We start from the raw sequence: 25,043 nt of genomic DNA on the forward strand, positions 1-25,043 counted from the left end.
GAAAAGGCAGAATGCATCATTTTTAGAGAAGACCTTCCCCTCCACCCCAAGCTGTGACAATTGGTGCCTGCTGAATGCTGTAGATTAATAGTAGTTAGTACATATTTACAGCCTTTTTAATGCAATTAAAGTTTTATGTCATTAAGTAGTACAAGAATTCAGGAAACAATACTAAATGTTGCACAAATGCAGTTGTCAATAGCAGCCAATCAACATGGCATGGAACAATCAACTAACCAAAGTTCTGATTGGTTACTAATGGTAACTACATTTTTGCAAGTTTAGTAAGTGAGCTCTACTGAAGCAAAAGCCTCACAAATTGTCTTCAAAGTTAAATTTCATACAGCTTGATTTTTTTCTAATTCTGATACAGAAGTACAGTCAGTTTCCCACTTTTCACCTGACATCTTTGCAGGGCAAGGCTGGCATGGCTCTCCAAAGGCAAAATCAGTACTGGCACAGCAACACTCGGACTTTGTGACTGCTCCCAACAATGGTCGGACGCATTGACCCCGCTTGTAGCCTCCATAGCACGTGCTTCTCATGTGCGTGTCTTCACATGAAAGAGAAGAAAATCTTGGTTTTATATGCATGCCTCCATGGATGAGACAGTCTAGCTGTTCTAGGTTTACTTTTTTGAGGTAATCAGTATATCAATAAAGTTTAAAGCGATCTGTAACCCTAAATGTATTTTCAGAACAGATGTTTCAAATGTGTGTGGTCTAGGTATTGACTATGAGACACATATAAGGCTTTGGTTGAAAACTTATCCATACAGTTGTTCTAACTAGAACTTCCAGAGTCTTTAGCAAGATGCAGTCAGTATGAATGAAAATTCTAGAAGCAGTAGCTCATAGCACCTGGAGAGCTTTTAGTATGTCATGCCCTCCTTAGGGAATTAGTTGTTAGGAGTTGGCTAGTGTCCCCTTGCACAGCCAATTCTGATGTCATAGCAGCTGTCGATGACTTTTTTGGGCAGAATGGATGAAAGACCTGTCAAACCTATATGATAAATGTGTAAAAGATATTCAGATGTTCATTATTACTCCTTCAGTAGGAAGGAGGGCTTCTAAAAAAAGAAGAGGTGAAAATATGAAATGTTAAAAGAACATGTACAACCCACAGCAACAGATAAGACCAGGCCTACATTTAATATTATTAAATTCCATCCCCGAATCCCTCTATATAGAATCTTCCCGGTCTCTTCATAGAAACTCTAAGAAGGTATATAGATCCATTTTTACTTACCAACACATACTCGTCCATCAAGTCCAACTGCAAGACCAGGGAAGCACTCGCACCTAAAGGAACCCTCGGTATTAACACAGTGTCCATTCATACAGATGCCGGCCGTCTCGCACTCATCAATATCTGTAATGCAACAGAGTGGAATATAATCAGCTTCTACACAGCACTAACACATAAAAATAAGTGATTCTTGGAGTCTCAATAAAATATCTGACCCCTACAAATACTGAGACCTAAACACATATTTCCAAATGCAATATCCAAGTTTAAATCAAATCCTAGAGATTTTACTGACAGACAAAGCAAAACGACAGTATCAGTAAAATACCATTTTCCTCATGATCAAATCATTTAAAGGAACTTCACTCTTTTTTGAATATTATATATTTTATAATATGTATTTATTTATAAGAATAACTTAAACATAAAGACAAGCAGTTCTAAACAGACATAATAAAGCCTGTGTGCGTAGTAATATTTTGTCAGTTCACAGTTAAAATGTGAGAATGGGTCCAGGATCCCGTGGCTTTACAGTGTGTTCCTGTTAATAATTCCTGTTAATAAGACCCTTTAATAAATCCTCTGCCAGCGGAGATCACATTTGCTTTCCTTTCTGGTAGGGCATACTAACATTAAACACAGCACAAAGCTGAATGTGCAACTCTCTTGGCCTTAAAAGGACAAACTGAAAAAGAAACACCTCAGTGTTTTCTTCAGTCAGCGGCTTTTGGCCCTAGCACATGATTCAGACACCAACTGGCTTAATCAGCCACACATATTACAACAGTAAAAGAAGAATTTTAATGCTAACAAATTCACTTATCGGTAGAAGGTTGGTGACGCATGTGTGAGTGTCCATTTATGATTTACCCATCATTTTATTTCTTTAGTACAGAAGGTTCCCCTGTGCTTATAACTTCCTGGAGCATATCCATTCAGCCAGGTGCAGCAGGCTACAGTTGCTTCCCTATCCCAAAATGTACCATTCAAAATGACATTATTTTACAATAGTCATATCCTAATAGTAAGTTAGGCTGAAGAAAGGGCAGATTTATTAAAATTCACACTGGTGGTTGGTGATGGACTGTCTGAAGTTTTACAGTCTTTAACATTTCAGTAATATTTCATGAATGTTAGGAACGTATTTAAACAAGCAACTTTTTAACTGGTTTAAATTTATAGTTTTTGAATTATTTGCCTTCCTCTTCTGCCTCTTTCTAGATTTCAAATGGGGGTCATTGGCCCCAGCAGGCCAAAACTATTGCTCTGTGAGGAACAATTTTTTATTACTTATTTATGTACTCGGGTTCTCTTCTATTCATATTCCAGACTCTCAATAAAACTCCCTGGCTGCTAAGGTAATTTGGAACCTAGCAACTAAAGAGCTGATGAAACTCCAAATTGGAAAGCTGCTAAATAAAAAGTGAAATAATTAAAAAAAAAACTACAAATAATAAAAAATGAAGGACAATTGCAAATAATAGAATAGTATCATCAACATTATAATAAAATGTAATTCCAAGGCGAACAACCCCTTTAACACCCTATTGAAAAAATTATCTTCCATGTTACTACAAATAAGAAGTAATGCAGGAAATAATCAGAAAATCAAAGCCAGAATTCTTTTTTGAGTGGTACTGCTTAAATCCAATTAAAAATAAATCAACCCTGTAATTCCAACTTTTTTAGTAAGTCAGCAGCTTATTCAGCTGCACAGGGTTTCATTAAAATTATTAATGTAAGATTAAGACATTTTTTCACTTTACTAGGCTTTACTTAGGCTTATGTGCGTAGCGGACTAGTCCAACTTTGTCCTCTGCCTCATGCTGAGTTTTATGTGTAACACCTGAAAGGACCATTTAAATTCATGAAATTCACCCTACGTGCTTCAAGCCTGGAGTAATCCTGGGGGTGCTTTGCTATATAAGCAAGCACCACGTATAATAGCTGGGGGTGGTTGATGTCGGAGAGCTACTTATTGCAAGAGACCGCTTGGAAAATTTAGAGTTCTTCTTGGATGGCTGAAAGACCAATTTTTCAGTGATCCTTAAAACATCAGATATGCTGGGCCAACTGCTGTGAAAACACTCTGACAGCCACTAAAATGTAATCCTGTTAAAAGAACAGCTATTACGTGGTTTGATGTTTTGTACTTGAACTTTAGGCCTTGACAATTTATCAGTCACCAATGCAGACATCTACATTTTAGAAAGGCATAGCCTTGATTTTGAACAGCTGTTTTCTTTTACTGACTTTGTAGTCACTGTATCAAAACTCTATGAGATGGGAAAAATAGATAAAAAAAAGATACATTTGATCAACCACTTATTCATCCACATCTGTTTTGCTTTTTTGAAGATGGGGAAGATTCTTGTTAAACACAAAGCAGTTTTCACAAAACAGTGTTTCCAAATAAACTAATTCTAACTTTTTTTGTTAAATACATATAACTAAAAATGATCTAATTCTGCCATTTAACCCTATTATATCTATTTTCCCAGGATCACTCCAAGAACCATTCTCATGATCACTTCCAGTACCATTCTCCCTTTAAGGCCTGCTAGATATCCCAGTTTTCTTCAGTGCATCAAAATCTATGATGACAACCTCTTTGCTATTTTGTTTTTATCTCCCAATGCTTTTAGACATGGGTGTGGCTTATAACTTTTTACCTTCCCCATAGTATCCCTTCCCCCCAGTAGCTTTTCATATTTCAAAAATCTGAAAGCCCTATGTAAGGCTATTAAAGTACCTCTCGTAAATGAAAAAGTAATGTAAAAATAATAATTTCAATACTTTTTGATATTAATAAAAATCAGATTCATTAAATGCACCTGGCACATACAAGTGATATTCTCTACTGTGTGCCAAGGCAAACTATTGAATTCAAGTAAGTGGTACAGTAGCCCTTATATTTATGGGATCTGCCCTTATGACATTTAACATTTTATACTTTCCATTTAGGGGTAGTGTAACCCTTATATTTATGATATCTGCCCTGATAGGATCCATTTTCGAAAAAAAAATCCAAACATGGTGGCTAAGTTCATTAGATTTCATTATTAATCCATAAAACTATAACTGTGATACATACCTGTGCAGAAGCGCCCATTTGGAGCAAGTTGGAAGCCGGGTTTGCAGATACATTTGAAACTTCCATCTTCATTAATGCACATGCCATTTAGGCACATGTTCCGCACACTGCATTCATCCATATCTGCAAAATACACCTCATATTTTAGTAAGATAATATATGTAAATATTCAAAGACCCTAAAAAATGCTTTCCTTTAGGCATCTTCTCAATCTGACTTTCTCCTTAATCTAGCTCCTACATAAATACCTTTAAGGAGACAACACTCAAGTCAACCTAACCATTATGGGGTTAATATGATTTATGCTTATTGGATATTTTAGATAAGAATTAATCAAGTGTAATGTCTTCCAGAAATCTGGATTTTAGGACATTTTACAGGACCTAAATAAAGGACTGGTTTATAAGGACATATGGTAATAACATTCCTCTTCTGAAGAAATGGAGTTTGATAACTACATATATCTCAATTATTTTGCCTCTGGCAACCATATTTTTAGGTGCAGGTACCTATAGTTCTTGATATGAATTTTGTAAAACAGAAAAATAAAGATAAACTATTCCTGGTTTCAGAAACAGAGCACAAAGCTGCACAGCTTTGAAACGACCCTAGCATCCACTGATTTGAAAAACAAAATGTTGGAGTGCTTTCAACTTTCTAGGTTTACAGTCTTTGATAAATTACAGAGGCTTTGGTAAACGTGCTTTCAGTTTTAACTGACTGCAGTCCTGAGATTTTTTCCCAGGTAGTGTGAAAAATGGCATATTCCAAGATAACCAAAAACAGATGGAGAACATTTTTCAGCTTGTGTGAAACAGGTGGATATTTGCAGATTGACGGCAATAAAGATTTGTAAACTTGAAAAAAGCCGATGCAGAAACTTTCAGTGCTGTAGGGACTGATACATAGTTATTACATTACAAAGCATTTGTGCATCTGCTACTCTTGCAGTGGTTAACTGAACACAGCATGGCAATGGAGCGAGCCTGGAAACCAAAGGAAGCACACACTGAGATGAAGATACTAATATTTAGACTAAGTGATGAGGAAATTGTTGGGAGTAAAAAGGACAAGAGAGAGATTCATAAGGTTTCACATGAATTTGGACAATGAAACGAATGAGAATTTAAGAAGGGTGATGACGGGACTTCTTTAATCCAGACAGCTGACTCCACTGGAAACAATTACCTTCACAATTTTTTCCATCAGCTGAAACTTGAAAGCCTGCATTACACACGCAGTGAAAACTTCCATCTGTGTTCACACATCGCCCGTTATTACAGATTCTTCCATTTTGTAAGCACTCATCAATGTCTGTAAGAAAACAGATGAGAACTCGTTGCTGTACACATTGACATGGTCATCTGACATTGTATGTTGGAAGCCCCACCTTACAGTATGATCGCAATTTACAAAGCACGCCTGCCAATCGAGAGTTAGCAAAGCAACACTGAAAAACAAAGTCATGGCTGAACAGAGGACCTTTCCATTACCTGATGGAGACATTTCATCAATTGCTTGGCTGGAACCATAATGAACTCTTTTGAATGAAAATCACAAATACCTCTAGATCTGCAGGGTAATGTTAGTGCTAACACAAGCAAATGGTATGATGATTTAATATAGAGTATAGTCCGCTTAAGATGATGTTTCGATTTCAAAACAATAGGGGTATCAATAATGCAAAATCCATACCCATTATTTACATTATATACATATCTACTTCACTAGATAGTTTCCACACCTAATCAAAATAAGACATTCTCTAGCCACACTGGTGATCTGAATCTGAGTACAACAGACCTTACCAAAGGCATTACAATTATTGTGGTAAAACACCACAAACTTCAATAGCGACGCAAGAAATCCATAAATTTTGGAATAAGATGAATACCAAAGTACTTCTGGGTCCTAATTTGCATATTCAAATTTGAGCAATATCCAAAAAAATAAAAACTTGTCTTTGTTTAAAATTGCTGATCCCCAGGCTTTCCTATAACATATGGGCAGTGATTAAAAAAAATGTGAAATAGTGGCTTAATAAATAAATCTATAACCCCATTATAGATTTAATTAAATAGTTAAACCAACATTTACTATAAAACCGTGGCCAAACCCCTACTCTGAAAACAACAGTTTTTTACACTGACCCCATAACAGCTGAAATGAACCCTACATGACTAATGCCCATAATAAATGTCCACAATACATATTTAGTAAAAGTCATCAGTAAAGGGCAGATGTTCATATAAACAGAAATACATTGAAAGTAAGTATTATAAATGTAATCCGATGATTAAAAAAGATAAATTAGTAAATGTTTAAAATTGAGTGTTTAAAAGAAATAGTCTAAAAATGCTCCTATATTAGCTTGAGGGATACAGCACCACCCGCAGTTGTAGTCATGGGGGCAAGTGGATGTCCTTCCCTGACTGAGTGAATTTCCAGTCCAGTGTTTGGTGCATAGGGCAGCCAAACCCTGGACACCATTAGAATGTGCACTATGGGGTACAGTTTTGTGCCCCTAAGTGCACTTGTGTGTCTGGGGTCTCTATAAATGACCCCTACAGTATCAACTAAAATATAGTAAACGTAATTTCTTTAGGTTAGTAAGGTTTATTTAAGAAATTATTTCTGTTTTCCCTCATAAAAGAAATACAAAGATGCTATGCTAAACCAAAATTTATTTTGATACTGAAAAATATTTAACTAGATATTTATACTAATGGGTTTAAATATTTATAAACTTTCAGATAGATCCCCCTTAAAATCCTAATATACAGAAAGTATTCACTTTCCTTTGTTTCATCTACAGGCATGCTATCCCTCTTACCTCTGCACTCTGTCCGGGTCGATGTACTCTGAAATCCAGGATAGCACTTGCAAATATAGGATCCTGGTGTGTTAACACAATCAGCATGGAGACATGGATTATTTTCACACTCATCGACATCTACAAGATAGAGAAGAGAAAACACAGTATATGAAACGTCAGTACAAAGAATAAAGAATTACATAAGAAGAATCCATCTCCACACTCCTCATGCAATATGAAATTCTAACCTGGGCTTTAAAACTGAGTTTGCATGCAAAAATACCTGTTACCATGAACTGCAGGTTAATATCTGGTTTCTCTGCCCTATAACACCTATATGCAGCCACACATAGCTTATTCTTTAGTCTTTACTCTTACTACCTCCTACTGGAATCAGGAGAGTTAGGGTACTGGCACTCATTGCAGTTTCTCCTCTGGCGTAAAAAAAAGCTGCTCCATGTGTGTAGTGATAGGCAGATTACTGTTTTGTCAGTTTTAATACAAATGGTGCAGAAGGGGGCCTGATCGTGGTGCTTTTACATCAGCAGAGAAAATGCAGTATGTTCCAAACAGATATAATGAGCTCTGTACATATGTGCTATTCTCTTTCCCTAGTTGGGGCTTTGCTGGATTGGTTCCCTGTTTACCCAGTGGAGTTCTCAGCCTCTCTGTCTCACTATAGCCTCTGATCACATATTAATGAGCATCCAGCAGAGTGTTGTTGCCATGCACAGCCAAGTAACTTTGGGGCTGTAAGATGCAATTGCACTGTAAGCTGCTATTACTAGCAAATCTTTTGCTTTTACACGAGTGGCCTTTGAAGCTGATGCAGTTTTAGAAATGGCACAGTGTATCAGCAGAGCACTACAACTGCTGTAAGTTATTTTGCTGTTTGACTAAATTTTCATCTAAGTTCTTGTGCCTTGGAGGAGCTTATCAAGTGCACTGTTAGTTCTAGAAGCCACATGTCTCACACATTGTCTAGTGGGTCAGTGGGTTACTACATTTTATTTATTTTTGTGGTAACATCTTTCTCTGCTTCCAGCAGGTCAACCAGTGGACACAGAAAAACTCATCATTACAGGAAGTACATGGCAGGGCTGGGTAGGTAACTATTTGGAATTTGTCACCAAGTCAAACTCAAATGTTTTTGTCCCAGTACCATTACATCAACAATAGAATCTCTTCCTCTGCTTTTCTCAGGAGAGTTTTGGTATATAATGATATACTCTGCATTACAAAAATGATTTTTTGCAACTCTGTTTTACTGTGTTTCTAAAGCTATTATGGTTTTTTTTAATATATTAATTACATTTAGTAATAAATTGACTATAAAAACTAAACTACAGATAATAACACAATTTAAAACAGCTTTCACAATGTGGTGGTAACTTACTGAACTTTAGTAATATATATAGTCTCTAATCACATATATTTAACAAAGGACATGGTTAAAAATGTAAGTGAAATTAAGGTTAAAAATACAGAGCTCATAATTTCTCAGTAAAAAACACATTGGATCTATACCATATGATTTTTTTCCTAAGGAAAGCTATCAAGAATGTATTACGTTTTTTTATAAGGTAATTTCGCCTGCAACCTGGAAAAAAGATCATGAGGCAGTGAAGAAAGTTGCGCATTCATAATTCTAGCCCACGTGTAAACACCCCTTTCTAGTTAAACATCCTTCCTAAATATGTTCTGTTCTGCGCTATGTAATGCAGTGGAGCCAGAGCAGTGCTTGGTGAGCAAACAAGCCTAGCTACAGCAGCACTGAATTACTCCTCTACTGGTCAGGAATGTTTGGCAGCTGCTACTATTATTAAAAAGGAAATAATATTCCAATGTCTGCTTTCAGTCCATGGTTGAGCTAAACGTTTGCTGCATTTTCAACCATGCAGGGCGGCTTGACAACTCTGTTTCTGCATTTTAAATTTTACTATGCTCTTCAGCACCAACGTCAAAAACCCTTCACCTAACCAAAGGTGCCTTTTAATGCTGCTTAGAATGTTACATGTCTATTTAATGTACTTATAGTCTGCATCAAGCAGTGACAACCACCAGCCTCAGACTTATAACCCTGACATTTTTCATAATTGTCCAGCGCTTCTTATGTAAGATGAAGCAATTGGGTCAAGTCTGAAATCTAAGTAGATTGTAAGAAATATAATAAACTTCTGTACTTGTTATATAAAGGCAGTAGGGGAGGGGGCATTTGTTGCATAATACCAATACAAGAGCAAATTAAATCTAAAATTTCATTATTTAGTTGGTTGGTGTGAGCTAGCAGAAAGGTGGAGGACACATAATTAAGAATGACCTTTCAGAGCTCTTCTGTTACTTATTGGGCTATGCCTCTATGTGATGTCCATGGATAGGCTTTTCCTATACAAGATGTAATACCCTATAAGGAATAAAAAAAAAAGGTCTGGGGCATGCACACCTAAACCTACCTATTTTTGTGGTAAGTTTACTCTTCATTCTACTGGCTAATTTGATTCTGTGTTGTTCATATAGAATTGTACAGTGCACAAAGTACACTTCAGAACCCTTTGTGTCATATTTAGCACAAACTCCTCTGACTAACTGATACAATTGTATAATTCCTGCTTTATTGACTAGTATTCTGTAGAGGAAGAGCTGGTGCATCATAAAAGATATATCATCTTTATACTAAATACTGTTTCTTAATAATTATGGCCATATTATGACATGCACATAACCCAGGTAAACTCAGGCTAGTGCATGGGGTTTGAAAGAGTATTTGGAATCATAACAAATACAGCATCTTACCATTAGTATATGGAGTCATTAGTAATGTTGATAGTATGGTATAAAAGTTCCAAACTAATGCCACATAGAGCCAGTCAATAAGTGTCACCCATTAATGTGGGCAAAGTGAATATTAAAGCATTGCAATGTCTTGAGTGACTAGGGTAGCAATTTTGTTCAAAGCTCCAAGCTACATTTTATACAAATAAGTATGTTTAATTGTAAGCATATGAGTAGCCTTTTACTATTCTAATTTTACCGAGTACAGGTATTGCATAAAAAGCAGACTTCTACTTTCCAAGTTGAGGTTTCATAGGAAACATTTTATGAGTTTGCTTCCTAAATTTCAGAGCATGACTCACCACAAAGGCTCAGGACATACCAATAAGGTTTCCCAGCTCAGTTTCTCAACATATCCACGCACTTCAAGATGTACTACACAAATATCTCACTGAGTTAGAGCTTCATTACAGTTTAACAGTCTATATTGTTTGGGAAACTTGGAGATTTCTTGGCAGATTCCCTTTTTCCGTTTGTTGAGAATCCATAACATATTCCATTGTTGGCAACCTTGAACTATTCTAATAGAAGGATTGCTAGCATTCCATCTGACTCCGATTTTTGTTTAGGATGACATTTAATTCTAAACTTTACTTTTAACTTTTGCATTTTTAAATGGGAGAATAACTCATTTTTTTACTCCTTCACCAAAAAATGTATAAAACATATAAACAATGTATTATAATAAAGTCATAACATAAAAATTAACTGTGCAGCCTACCAATCAAAACAATTATATCACTAAAGATAATATATATATCACTAGAAATAATAGGAATGCACTGAATCAATAATTTTTGGATTCAGTTGAAAATCAAATCCTGTCCCTATTCCAAATTCTATTTATATATTTAAATTTGGGAAAAATAAAAAATTGCATAAACTGTACACAAAGAAAATCAGTTGCTCAGTTGAACACAAAAATAGGAACAATCCAAATCCTGTGAAAAGTGCTAGGATTTAGCCAAATTGTATTAATAGAAAGTAATGGCAAACTAAAATCAGTCACTAGCAAAAACAGAAGCAAGAAGCTCCCCTCAAGTACTGCTGCCACTATGGGGTCACCCTTGGTCACCCACTGAGTGCAATTTACAAGTCAATTTAGACCTCACCCACATTTGATGATGTACAATTTCTTCATCATGCTCTCTGGTCAGTATTAAAACTGGGACAGCTACATCATAAATTACTTTGCCCACAGCCTTGCAGTTTATATGTTTCACTGATGTGCAAGAATTTCCCTTGTAGGATCTAATCTTACAACATCAATCTAAAACTATTATTATTACAAGTATGTTGGTACCTGGTGTTTTCCTAAAAAATCATCTAATCATAAATCATTAAATAAACCCAATAGGACTGTTTTGTCTCTAATAAGGATTAATTATATCTTAGCTGGGATCAAAAACAAGGTACTATTTTATTATTACAGAGAAAAGGGAAAATTTTAAGTATTTGATTAAATATAGGAGACGGCCATCCTGTAATTTGGAGCTTTGGATAACTGGTACTAATAGTTATAAAGCACCAATATGTCTTTTAGCGCTATGATTTTAGCCAATAAATCTCAAAATTTCCTAAAAGTTCATAAATGAAGATATGTTGCATAAATGAGAATTTGTTCACATTGGCAATTTTGCCAATATTATGCAGAGTCATATGGAGTGAATGATTTTTAAGAGGCTAAAATACCTACAGTATATTAAAATAAACAGCCCTTAATTATAACAGCTAAGAGAAGTCACAAGAGAAAAAGTTCTTACCAATGCATTCTCCTCTACCATCCAAGGTGAAGCCTTTGTTACACTCACAACGGTAACTTCCAGGGGTTGGAATACAGCGGCCGTGTAAACAGAGGTTACGGAACAGAGCACAGTAATCTGTTATTTGCTGCTGCTGGCTCACGTTAACTCCAACAACCACTGAAAAGAAGCAGATGTAAGCAACTCAAATTTCAAAAGCAATGCACAACTCACTTTAAGGTGCCTCAACAAATATAGCATAGAAACACCATATAACACTCATTTTCACTTGATAATCCATAACTTTCTACAAAATGATAAACTAATATTAAATGTAATGATCTTTAAATAAGAGAAACCTTGTTTGCTGGATCCCATAAAGGAAAAAGATATTATGTAGAACAAGAATGATATTGCAGATAGACAAAAGAGTTGTATTAAAGGGGTGGTTCACCTTTAAATGTACTTTTAGTATGTTATAGAGTGGTCATTCCTAGCAACTTTCCAATTGGTCTTCATTATTTATTTTTTATAGTTTTTTAATTATTGGCCTTTTCACAGCTTTCAAATGCAGCCAAAAACTGTTGCTCTTTAAGTCAACAATTTTATTGTTAGTGTTATTTTCATTATAACCACTCCCTGGTTGCTAAGGTAATTTGGATCATAGCAACCAGATAGCTGTTGAAATTCCAAACTGGAGAGCAGCTAAATAAAAAGTGAAATAAATAAAAAATAAGGACCAATTGCAATTTGTCTCAGAATATTGGTCTCTACATCATATTAAACTTTAACTCCAAGTTGAACAACCCCTTTAAGCAGAAATCTGAAAGTCTATTCATCTATCTATCTAATGTATAGACTTATTTTGCTATTTAAATTAAGTCGTTATCTGAGAAACACCCAAAAACATAAACACAGTATTTACCAGACGGGCCACGGGTTGGGTATCCTGGGTAAACTGGAGGTGGATAGATGGGTTGGAATGGTCGAATGCCATCAATTGGACCCAGGGGGGGATACTCTGGACCAATCGGAGGGACACCTGGTACTATACACAGTTTGCGATATTCATCTGAAATTAAAAAAAGAAATCCCTTTACATATTCATTTTGGAATTCCTTAGAAGGGTGAAGGCAAATAGATGATATGATAGAAACCTCCAAATACATCAAGGGAATAAACAGGTTTTAACAGAAAGCATTTGCTGGCAGAGAAATGTGAAGCAAACACATCTTTCCAGAAAACCTTCCTGCAAAAAGGATAGAGATTAACTCAATAAAAGAATTAAAACATGGCTAGAATAGATACAAAACCATTATAAAGACTTAAAGCATAAATACAATGAAGCCCCTTTGGGGAAGATAAACCAGCTGGTCTTTCTGTATCATCATTCTCTCAGTACTAATTATAGGGCTCCATGCGCATGTGACTGAACCATACATCTACTAAAGGAGTGCAAACAAATCAGCATAGATTGAAAAAATTTTACCCACAGAACATTCCTTCCCAGAATTCCAGTCTTGAATGGAAGGTTCCCAGTGGGTAAGCTTACACCTTAGGAATATAGTGCATATCAATAATTTAACTTATACTACATCTGTACATGAGCCCTACCCTCACCTATCCAGATATAAACAACATGTCAGGTATTACCCCATGAATAAACATACCTCAGAAGGTGTATACTCATGCAAGTTAATACAAGAACTACATTGCCACTTATTTATCAGTTATAATAAAACATAATAACATGTACCTACATTTATATTTTCCACATATAAAATCAGCAAAGAAAAGAAGGTGCATCTAAGAGATGTTTGACCTAATTTCTGTCTCAGCTTGTAGAAATGTATATCTCACTAACTACTGACTATGCCATACCCCTACTTCTTGTGTCTCATGCCCCCTTTCCTTCTGGTTGTGACAACCAGTGTGATTTTAATTTGCACTATTGCCCATCTGCTCCACTTCCTGCTGGTTGAATTCTCTGGATGTGCAGGGGAGCCCCCGGCACACTGCATTGTAGGATAGGAACCAATCAGCAGCTAGGCTGACCTGATAGGGAACTGAAGCCTGTCTTTGCTTGTGTGAGTGCAGGGCTGTGATTGGCTATCCCCCTCCTACTGTTCTTCTGGCAGGGGCTGTTAGGACACGCCCACCCTTCATTTAAAACCAGGACAAAGAACTATTAGGATTTATAGGGAGCTCCAATAAAAGGGCCAATTTTTACAGATAGGATTCATTTTTAGCCCAAGGTGAAACCAGCACCTTTATTATTCATAATTGCCTACAAAATTAGGGTGCTTTCCATTTATCCAATATGTCTCTTTTAATTTCATCAGGCACCAGGCTTAGACTGTAAGCTCTATGTGACAGGGAATACCAGCACCTGGATAATACCATGTACAGCCTTGTCTTAAACTATCATTATACCCATAAACATAAAACCAATATAAGACTAAAATTCTTACCAGTTCCACGAATTGGACACATGTCTGGTGGAGTTGTCGGCCCTGGAGACCAACATCTTCCTGAATCACAACAACACTGCGTTTTCGTTACTGTTTGTGGTTGCTGGTTGATGCACCTTCCATTTGCTAAAGAAGTGAAACAATACCCAGGACGGATATCTAATAAAGAAGAGATAAGAAAAGGATTCAGATTAATGTCACTAGTTAAAAAAAGTCATTTTCCTATATGTCTGTGGCTACCTGTATTTTTAGACATTTTTACAGCAACAAACATGTTGTTGGGATTTATTTCTAAAACTGGGCACAACAGTGATATGGCTCTGTTAAAAAAAAGGTCAACCATAAAGGCAATGAAATTCACATTGCTGAAATTACAGCCCTGCCCCTCTCTCCCTCACATGATTTCTTACCTACACATCTTGAACCATCAGCTGAAGTGTAAAATCCTGGAGGGCACTTGCAAAAGTAACTGCCAACCGTATTTGCACATTCACCCGATTCACAGATTCCTGGTATAATGCTGCATTCATCAATATCTGTAAAGAAAGCAAACATAATGGGCCATACATTCGGAAAATGTGAATCAGTATCAAATACAGAAGGAATGGGGACATGAATGTACATCACTTAATCAGCAGTAAAAGTCATCTTCTCAGGAGGCAAGCCAGGGAAAGCAAATGTGTAGGCTTGTAGCTATATTAAACTATAACTCTTACATTTCCATGTTGCTGAAGGGCTACAGATTTCACACACACAATCTTAACAGTATTTTAATAATTTAAATGAAGACTTAAAGGGACAATATCAAATACTCTAGAGGTTTCTTTCAACACCCTTGGACCTCTACTCTTCTCCCTATACACTCAATTCAGTTTTTCTCAATTCTTTTGCTTTCCTGTGCCACCTTTATTTAGAGCTCTGATCATATGTAAAATGTAAAAATTGTCGCTCTACTTTCTGGATTCCATCTTGCTTTCTAAAACCAACACAATTTATTTCCAGTTTCCATGTGTACCCACAAGCCCTGTTTTTAACATCTGCCATAAGGTCTGAAGATGCGCAGGTGGTACTGCATCCAAGACGAAAAAAGACATGCACCTACAGGCACTATGGTTGCCACCTCACCCCTTTAAAGGAACAGTAACACCAAAAAATGAAAGAGCTTTAAAGTAATAAAAATATAATGCACTGTTGCCCTGAACTGGTAAAACTGGTGTGTTTGCTACAGTAACACTACTATAATTTATATAATAAGCTGTTGTGTAGCCACGGGGGCAGCCATTCAAGCTGGAAAAAAGGAGAAAAGGCACAGGTTACATAGCAGATAACAGATAAGTTCTGTAGAATACAATAGTGTTTTATCTGTTATCTGCTATGTGCCTGTGCCTTTTCTCCTTTGAATGGCTGCCTCCATGGCTACATAGCAGCTTGTTTATATAAATTATAGTAGACTTTCTGAAGTAAACACACAACTTTTACCAGTGCAGGGCAGCAGTACATTATATTTTAGTTACTTTTATACACTTTCATTTTTTGGTGTTACTGTTCCTTTAATACATGCCACACATTGAAGCCACATCCTCTATGGGTAATTAGCAATTAATTTAGATGTATTGCTGTGCAGCATACTTCTAAATGAATTGATAATTAGCCATGCAGGATGTGGATTCAATATGTGGCCAGTATTAAAGGGATGAGGTACAAGTGTTTCAACCTTGCTTCTGCCAAGTGTGACATGCAAAACTCTTAACTCCTATCAGTTCCTTAACAAAAGTCTTTCAGTGTCACAATATAAAAGCCTTTATCTTGAATTTCAAACATATCTTTTGTCTCCATATTTATAGTCAATAACATAATGACATCTCAGCAGTTTCTCCACCATAAATCTCCAAGGTGTAAAAAATGGCAGCAGATAAGAGGCTTATCCGCTGCCTTCTAATGCATACTTGCTAAAACAGCAGATCTGAACATGCCAGCTAGTGCAGGCCAAGGAATATTTTGGCGATCTATAAATAAAAACAAAAATACAGTGGAGAAAAGTGTTGGGATTCAACTGACTAGAGCATAAGTATTCCTCTGAAATGTCCCTGGAGCTCTAAAGTGACAGGCACTACATTTATTGTAAGGAGAACTGATTATCGATCCTAACTGTACTGTTATTCTTGATACACATTCTACTGTATTGCTAATGATCTGCACTTGTATTATTGCCAAGAACAGTAATACTGTGTATGCGCTGGGATGATCATAAGTCACGTTTGTGCCCAAAATATAGTTTGCTATAGGCATTGGGATGTCACAAATTATCCATCAGTGTAACTATGCATTTTATGGGTAAAACATATCCCTCTGTATTACAAGATAAAATATGCACAAGTTAAATATGCATGGCACATTAAAAATGAATTTCCTAACTCCTAGTTCTAATACAATGGCATTCTTCGTAATGACAATAAGCATTATATTTGAATAAATAATTTCAGACTTTTCTACTCGAAGCCAACAGAAGGTTCCAAGCACTACCGGCTGCACCATAAATCAATATTATAGCTGTAGTCGCCAAATTAAGGTAAATCCCCTATGATGCCCAGAGCAGTTCCTAGAATTCCCTGTAAAAGGTGTTAAGTTTTATGTAATCTGGGAAAGGCACGGTCTTAATTCCAAGCTTTTTACAGAAGTGTATGTCTGTATGACTTTTTCCCCCCTATATTAGCAACAAGCTCTAAAATAGACCTTGGGGAACGTCTGTGGTTTAAGAAAACACATCTATGGTTTGTGTTTGGCTTGTGTACGGACATAAAATAAAGCAGCATATGTATTCATTTTGAATGTTTCTGACTCATGCGCACTGCTGTTTACATAACACTCAGCAATGTGGCTGCTGTTGCAGTTTTGTGCAGAATTCAGTGTTCACACCATGGTTTAAGGTGAGCTAAATATTACTCAGCTATATATACATTTTGTGGATTATAACATTCCAAATGAAAGGAACAGTGTTGTGCCTGCAAGTCAGAGTTCCTTCTTTAAGGGACAGCCTAATATAGAACAAGGAATGCCTGAATAGCACAAAATATAAAAGGGCATTTATATTTGCAAGCATTCAGAATAGTACAGATTTCTTATTAAAGTGGTAGTGCACATGAAAATAGCTTAAAATGTAGCTTTCAGCAAAGAAGCTTTATTCAAAAATCACCCTAGAAATGAAGTCAGTTGGTTTGTCTCACTCAATAGATGGCATTTCTCTTTGAATACTATTTGACTGCACATGTAACAAACATTTATGGGATACATTGTTTAGGGTTGGAATTCAGATTTTTTTAAATTCAGGTTTAAGAATTCAGAAATTAGAATTTGGAATTAGAAATTGAAAATTTAGAATTCAGAATTTTAAAAAACTGCCAAATATGGCATTGTTTTAGAAGTAACTAAACACATTACTCTGACCTGGTAACCCTATCCCCAGCAAATCATGACTCCCCTCCCACCTTGCCTGCAACCCACTCACCACATGCTTTGTTGCTTTCCTGTTATGCTCCTTGCCACAAGTGCAGGAGCACTAATGGGTACATTATCTTAATGCTTATTCTCAAAATACTTGAGGCAGAGCATATCTGCACTCTCTACACCTCACACAGGATTAAAATGGGCACAAGGTGCAGAGTAAAATGAGGCTGGGCTCAACAAAGTCCTATCCTTACTGCCTGCCACAGGGTAGCTGATAAGGACAAGATTCTGTGGTGTGATGCACCCACCAGTTCTGTATTTATGGGATAGATGTAGGTCTCTGCAATCCAATTTGGAGCAATGTGGCCAGTGGCCATTCAGAGAAGTGCAGATGAGGACAGGAACATGGCAGTTTGTGCTACGTTTTTGCACTTTGCACCCTTCTCTGCATTCAGTAAATTAGCCTTATTGCATATGGGTCTTCTAATGTTACTAAAGTATAACTGATTAACTGTTGGTCAACAATAGGAGTACATATGTACATTATATGCAGTTTCAATCACATTAACTGACATTTAGTATATATTTAGTATACAACTGTGTGGTAAGAAAAAGGAAAGGATCCCTAAGCTTGAGATTCCTTGTATTTTTTAGGGAATGTTTTTTTTTTTTGTGGCACTCAATTTTAATTTCATTTCAATGTACTTTTATTCATTGTATTCATATTATCACCTCAGGGTGATAATAGGCTACTGGTAGGTTTGGTAGGCAGAGATGATTGAAAGATGACTAGTAAATCAGTTCCTGTATCTCCTACTAAGTCAATTACCTTGTCCTATAAAAAGAACATGAGGCACACAGCTCATAAAGATTTACATGTTATCTCTACACTGCTACATAATCGAGAAGATGCTACAAATATGTTAATACATGGAGCAAAGTTGCTATTTGTCTGCATTTGCTAGCACCAAGTGGATAATGTAATGTAGCTCTGTCTTTCCAGGCAAACTACAACGATTGCAGAAACAGCAACACATGATTTCAATTAGTTTTTATAGACTGCATGTAAATGCCAAAGAGTGACACGCAAACTGTTTGATAATAGGCTGTTATTCTTTTTATGCTAGGGATACAAGTATTCTAACCCTGTTGCTTGCCAGTTTCTAAATAACAAAAGGCAATGAGCTTTTGTGTGTGCAGCACAAACCAACAAATCATGCTGTTTCAGACATTCTTTTCACAGTAAACAAAACAGAGAACAGAATCACAATTCCCAAATGTATTTTCCCAAGTTTTATTGTCAGGCTTTGCGCTTACATTTTAATGAAAACATGAAAGCAAATAAATGAAGGCATTTAGTATTCACAGATATGCGCTCAGTCTGGCATTTCTGGATGAGGCCGACTATCATATCAAAGACTGCGTCATATAACTAACTAGCTAAATCACACAAACTATCACATAAACACTGTCTTTATAAAACAAAAAAAAAGATTTTAGATTCTATGGGCTAAGGTTTTAAGTCTTGGTGGTCCAGAGAATCATCACGTGACAACAAGGGTTTCCGTCTCAGTTTGGCTCAATTGAAAGCCTTGCAAATAATCCTAATATTCATGAGCATGGATGCCCAACTTGTGGTTTTGCTAGAATCTGCAGCCACAGGTTGCATATTTTTAGGCTTTGTATATTATACAGGACACAGTGGTAGCAACATAGAGTTGATATAGCAAATCCTCCAAGCTTTCAGTTCACGCTGTACAAGTATTAACAATGTAGGACATGTACATTAAAGAAGTAAGCTGGAGAAATGTCTGGTGAGTGATTAAAGCCAGAATACAATTTTCCGGTCAGAATGAGCCAGCTCCTTTGCTGAAAGCCTAATAGCCAAGAATGTCTCCTAGGAACTGAGTGCAAACAGGGACTTTGGGCCTCTAGTTAGTAATCCGTCAGCAGAGTGATCTACTGCATCAGAGATGGCAATCTCCAAGCAGCTGCTTCTCCCAATCCCACCCCAGTTAATCTCCCTCCCACAAGTCCTAACCTCCTTCTGTGGTTCCCTAAAACTCATTCCCACAAAAACCTCTCATCTGCTTTCAATAAACACACCCAAAAAATAAAAGAAACTGCTACTTTACATAACTAGACCATCTTGTACTAAATTTAAGTAGAGCATATAAGGGCCTCATTTACCAAAGGACACTAGTTATAGAGTGAAAACTCAAGGAAAATGTCATAATTTTGCTTACAATAAACCACTGTACATGGCGCCACATTGTACCCTACTCATGCAAAGGTTGGCATGCAGATGGCTGTGAACCACAGTACAAGGCTTTTTTATGAATGCAAGCACAAGTGCAATTTTCAAAGCGAAATACAGTGGTTTTTTTACGAAAAATGAACAGTTTACCCCAGAACTCTAGGATCATAGTAAGTTGTATCCACCACAACTTGCATGTGATACACAGAGCTAAGCGAGCATCTGTAACTGTGTGAAAGTTGTGGCGTGTGCTGTGTGGTGTCACTCCCGTTGCAAGGCATCAATAGCAGCATTAGTGTCCAATTCATTTGCCGAAAGTTAGTTGAGGATATTGAGACAACCCACAAAAGGTACCCTGGAATTATCAGCAGCTCCAGGCTTATGGTAATTCCAGGGTTTTTATGCAATCAATAGTGTGATAGGTTTTCTCACTAAATTGCTTTTCCCATCAAACTGAATCTGATCCTTTTTTTGCTAAAAATCTTAACTCGGATCACATACAAAATACTGTCCTATCCACAGAGAAAAAGGAAACGTATTAAAATGTTTAATTTGATAAAAATGGAGTCTGTGGGATATGACCTTCCCATAATTTGGAGCTTTCTGGATAATAATTCTATGTTTCAACCTTACCTTAATCCAAATTGTGTCCTGCTTATCTCCAATTCATAAACAGCATAAAGAAGAAACACTGGTACTCTAATAATGCCACCACTACTGTCTTAATCATAAGACAACCCAGAGGGCTGTGCAATCAAACAGGAAACCAAAGAGCCAATACAGGAAGCTATACATAGAAACCACCAGCAGCAGATGCAAAGGCTAAATAGGCTTGGTGTGCTGGTTTAGTGTGTAAGCCAACATCAATGGTGATGTTGCCCATAGCAACGAATCAGATATCTGCTTTTGTTATCTAACTTGTTGCTATGGACAACATCACCAGTGATGTTGGCACACTATAAATAATATGCCCAAAGGGTACCCACTAAGGATATTTAGTCTGTACCCTTATGGTAGCACATACTAATAGAAGGTATTCTGGTGTATGTCCCAAGAATAGCTGTAAGGGACAGAGTACTGCAGCAAACCAACACTGTTGTGGGCTTTGGTCTTGGCACTATATGGTGTAGTGCAAATGCCATTACAAGAAAATAGCACTGGCCACAGCAGGCGCAATTGGCCCTGGCACCAGCATAATCCCTGCAAAATGACGTGGAGATATAAAAGACAAGGGGTTTTAGCCATGTCACACATATAAGTGCCCTTCTAGCAAAGGAATACACAGTGGCATATTTATCAGTTCACCAGTGTAAAATTGTGCTGCTCCCTATTGATTTTTAGATGCGTATTTACCAAAGAGAAAACCTGACTTTCACCTATTTAAAAATATGTCCCTAAAATTCCCATAGAAAAGAATATAGAGTGGAGCAATTTCAGTCTGATGAACTGTGACAATCTCTAATTAAACTTTCTTTATAAATATGCCACTGAGCCCTGTCTGTAGATTTTAAACATGGTCCTAGTGCCAAGGAAACCAATGCCATGGGCAATTGTTTTTCTTTGCTATATGTTATATCTTTTACCAGAGTAGTGAAGAGCCTCCTAGTAACATTCACAATCACAGACTTTGCATCAGAATTTTGCATAACTCTTTTTCTGAGGATCATATTAGAAAAGTTAAAGTTAACCTATCACTTTCAGAACTGTTTCCCCCACCATAGCTGCTGCAGATGCTAACTAACTCTCTGGGTGGGGGAGACTGCTGAACCAGCATCATAATAATCAGTGGTTAAACCACTCAGTGCCTCAAAGCCTATATGGTGAGATACCATAACTAAGGCAGCATAAGCTTAGCAAAAATTGAATATAGTGGTTCTTAAATATTTACAATGACAATGCTAGATAATATTCAAACAGATTTAAGCAAGGCATACCTTCACACTTTTGTGTTATATCATTAAACCGGTGTCCAGCTGCACATTTGCATTCAAAAGATCCAACTGTATTAATGCAAGTTCCACCTTGGCACATTCCTGGGATTGCTTGACATTCATCCACATCTGCCACATAAAAATCAAATGTTTTCATTCCATATTCCATATTTTTATGAAATTCTGAGACAAGTGCATCATTTGAAAGGTACCAAAATATTTCCTTTACAATCCCAAAACATTTTATAAATATCATATAATTCAATATAGTAAAAAACTGTAAAAAACTGTTCCTGACAATCTTTCTTTATATATATATATATATATATATATATACAGCGCTGCGGAATATGTTGGCGCTTTATAAATAAATGTTAATGTAATGTAATATATATATAAGTTATGTTATTTCTTAATACTTAATCTGGTCTTTTTGTGCCCTGGTGAGAATTGAAAAAAAAGTAAGAAAAAAATGATAGAATTTTGCAAAATTCCCCCACAGTGCTGGAAAGTTAGATTACTCAACAGTTTAGTATATGGCTGCCTCTGTTAACTTTCTTCTGCTTCCTGCCAGACATCCAGACAATAAAAGAATTTATACAGCTGGAATTATAGGAGGAGAAGCCAAACACTGTGTCAGTGCTTTCTATCAGGAGGCAAGCTTAGAAATGAGCGAGCAACATCTGGGTGGATACAGTGATCTGAACCAACTGCAGACTCAAGTACAATAAAATGGGATGTTAAATTATTAACAGATGCCAACTGCATTTTATCACACATTCATTTAACACAAAATGATAGTCTGTGATACTAATAAACAGCAACTATTGTGTGTTGTATGTGATAAGTTACTACAATATTTAACAGCGTTTATTATACAAGAGAGGTAAGGGAGGATCCACTACGTAAAAGGATCTTTTGGTTTGATGGAACGTCTTGGCAGAAAGAAATTCATTAAGAGTTTGGCAGCTCCATCCGATTCACTTACTTTACATCATACACACAGTCAATCATGAAGTAATGCAGCTGATTCGGTTTTTTTCCCCATTCTTTCCACGTATGCTGGAGGACTAACTCAAACATGCTACCCAAAGTAATGTAGCTCAAAGATGTTGACACCGGCCGCTCAGGATTGCCTACCTTGACATGCTCCTGTTCGGATGTTTGGTATGAAGCCACGCCGGCATGGATGTGGCTGGGCAGGGCACATTTCACAAGGGTGGCCCCAAGCTCTCCCAACAGTTGCACAACATAGCGTCTTTGTGCACACTATCCCACTCAGCTGCCCTTGGCACATTTGGTTGCTTACAACTGTGAAACATGGTCCTGTCCTGTAATCTGCAAAAACAAACAGAATGTCTTTTAGGAAAAGCAATATGGTCCTAACTTTCTCCTGTCCAGATATTCATACCAACCAACAATAATCAACTCTTATAAAACTGATGTAGTTAGAATATTAAGAATGAATATTTAATTGATGCTATAGGTACCTGCAAAATATTACTGCACAAGCCCATCATAACTCTGTAGACTGTGTATGTAACAAGGTAATTTAATATTTGTACTGTCAGCGAAAAAGGAGATGGAGGATTCAGAAGATATGTCTCAAAGCAAATTTGATTTTGCATAATATACCTAGCACATGATTAAAGTGGAATCTGTTTACAATTGTTAATTTTTGCATTACAAAACATAACTGCTGAGTTACCCAATTGGAACATGTTTACTCTGTTCTGCAACACTTCCTGTTTGTTTTAATTACGCTTCATACAAATAGTCTGTATTTAAATGACAAAATATTCTGTTGTGGCAAACAAATGTTATGTATTATCGTTAAAGTAGCAACATGAAAGGAGAAAACACCAATGTTTCCATGGTATTGCAAACATCTGGATGACTGAACATGTCCTTCTTCAAAGGTGGAAACTTGGAAATAAAGGAAACAAACAGTAACTAACACTGGCACAAATGTTTTGGCATACGCTCACTGTATATTGCAGTATCTGTATATAGTCACAGCAAAAATGCCAACTCGGTTCAAACACGCCAGCCAGGCAAATACTTTAACAATCTGGCCAATACTTCCTAAAAAGCTTTTTAAGCTGTACTTCCAAATCCATTCTAATTATGTTATCTTTTGTCCCTGTGTAGTGTCCTTCTACAAAGGACCAAGGAGAAATTAGTAACTAAAGCAAGCAAAATACCAAATACCAAACTGTAGTTATTTTGAACACAGATATTTTATGACTGATTTACAGTCTATGCTAAATAAAGGGAAACAAACAATAGTCACTTTATCTACAGGATAAACCCTCCCATTTACAAACACCATAGATTTCCTCCTGAACGAAGATCTCTTTAAGTAGAGAGAAACATGATGTTCAACACTGTGGAGATATTTTTGGATGGATAAGTAATATCCTAAGCAAAAGTACAAACTGTTGTATTTGTTTCAAATATTGAGAAAATGAGCTCCATATGGCTGGAAAGGGAATAAGCTGGGCAAAGATATGACTTTTAGTTGAGGACAACTGAGCACTAGAATGTGCTGAAATCTGATTAATGAGCTGAGTTGTTTTGTGTTGTGTCAAAACAGTGCATTGCTTGGTTGTCACAAAAAGGCAGGAGGTACGGTACACCTCGCCATCTCAAAACACTCACCAGTCACTTGCAAGAGCAGCCCAGTGATCAGAATCCTTCACTGACTCAACTGGTAGTGCTACAGTTAGCTTACTGAAGCCATAAGAAATTGCCTGGAATAGTAAATCTGCAGTAAGATTTAATCATGATGCCTTTTAATATTAGGGCACAAAGGAGATATCCTCCACTAGTATGATTCAACACCAGTACCAGTGTTGTCATGTGTCTCCCATTCAAGGGAATGTGGGTAGGAAGGGGTGGATTTAGATATTTCTCTGCTAGCTGAAATACCCCAGGGGAGAATATACTGGTTGTGCCATAGCCCTAACGTAAGGTAATATACTAAAAGGATATCCTACTGGCCAACTAAGAGTTTAGAAAACAAAAAAGGTTGTGTAAAGCTGGCCATACACGCACCGATATTATCATTGGTGGATTGACGAGGCGACCGATATCGCAAAAGCCTTCGATTTTGGTCGTCTCGTCAATCTGGTGCAACAGAAGATTTTGTTCAGGCACCATTGAAGGCGCCTGAGCAAAAGCATGCATTTTTGGCTGAATCGTTAGAT

General features: G+C 36.8%; 1 protein-coding gene across 1 annotated transcript in view; it reads right to left on the reverse strand.

Moving 5' to 3' along the window:
* Positions 1–25,043, reverse strand: part of fbn1 (fibrillin 1) — a 123,049-nt gene that overhangs the window by 59,219 nt on the left and 38,787 nt on the right. Inside the window, exons 7-17 of the mRNA XM_002936569.5 lie at positions 22,975–23,172; positions 21,838–21,963; positions 14,613–14,738; positions 14,203–14,361; positions 12,657–12,803; positions 11,753–11,911; positions 7,176–7,295; positions 5,531–5,656; positions 4,343–4,465; positions 1,249–1,371; positions 401–553 (exon numbers count right to left, since the gene is read on the reverse strand). Of these exons, the coding sequence (XP_002936615.3) occupies positions 401–553; positions 1,249–1,371; positions 4,343–4,465; positions 5,531–5,656; positions 7,176–7,295; positions 11,753–11,911; positions 12,657–12,803; positions 14,203–14,361; positions 14,613–14,738; positions 21,838–21,963; positions 22,975–23,172 (1,560 nt within the window). The remainder of the gene's footprint in view (positions 1–400; positions 554–1,248; positions 1,372–4,342; positions 4,466–5,530; positions 5,657–7,175; positions 7,296–11,752; positions 11,912–12,656; positions 12,804–14,202; positions 14,362–14,612; positions 14,739–21,837; positions 21,964–22,974; positions 23,173–25,043) is intronic.

Source organism: Xenopus tropicalis, chromosome 3 (genome assembly GCF_000004195.4).
Source record: "Xenopus tropicalis strain Nigerian chromosome 3, UCB_Xtro_10.0, whole genome shotgun sequence".
NCBI classification, from domain to species: domain Eukaryota; kingdom Metazoa; phylum Chordata; class Amphibia; order Anura; family Pipidae; genus Xenopus; species Xenopus tropicalis.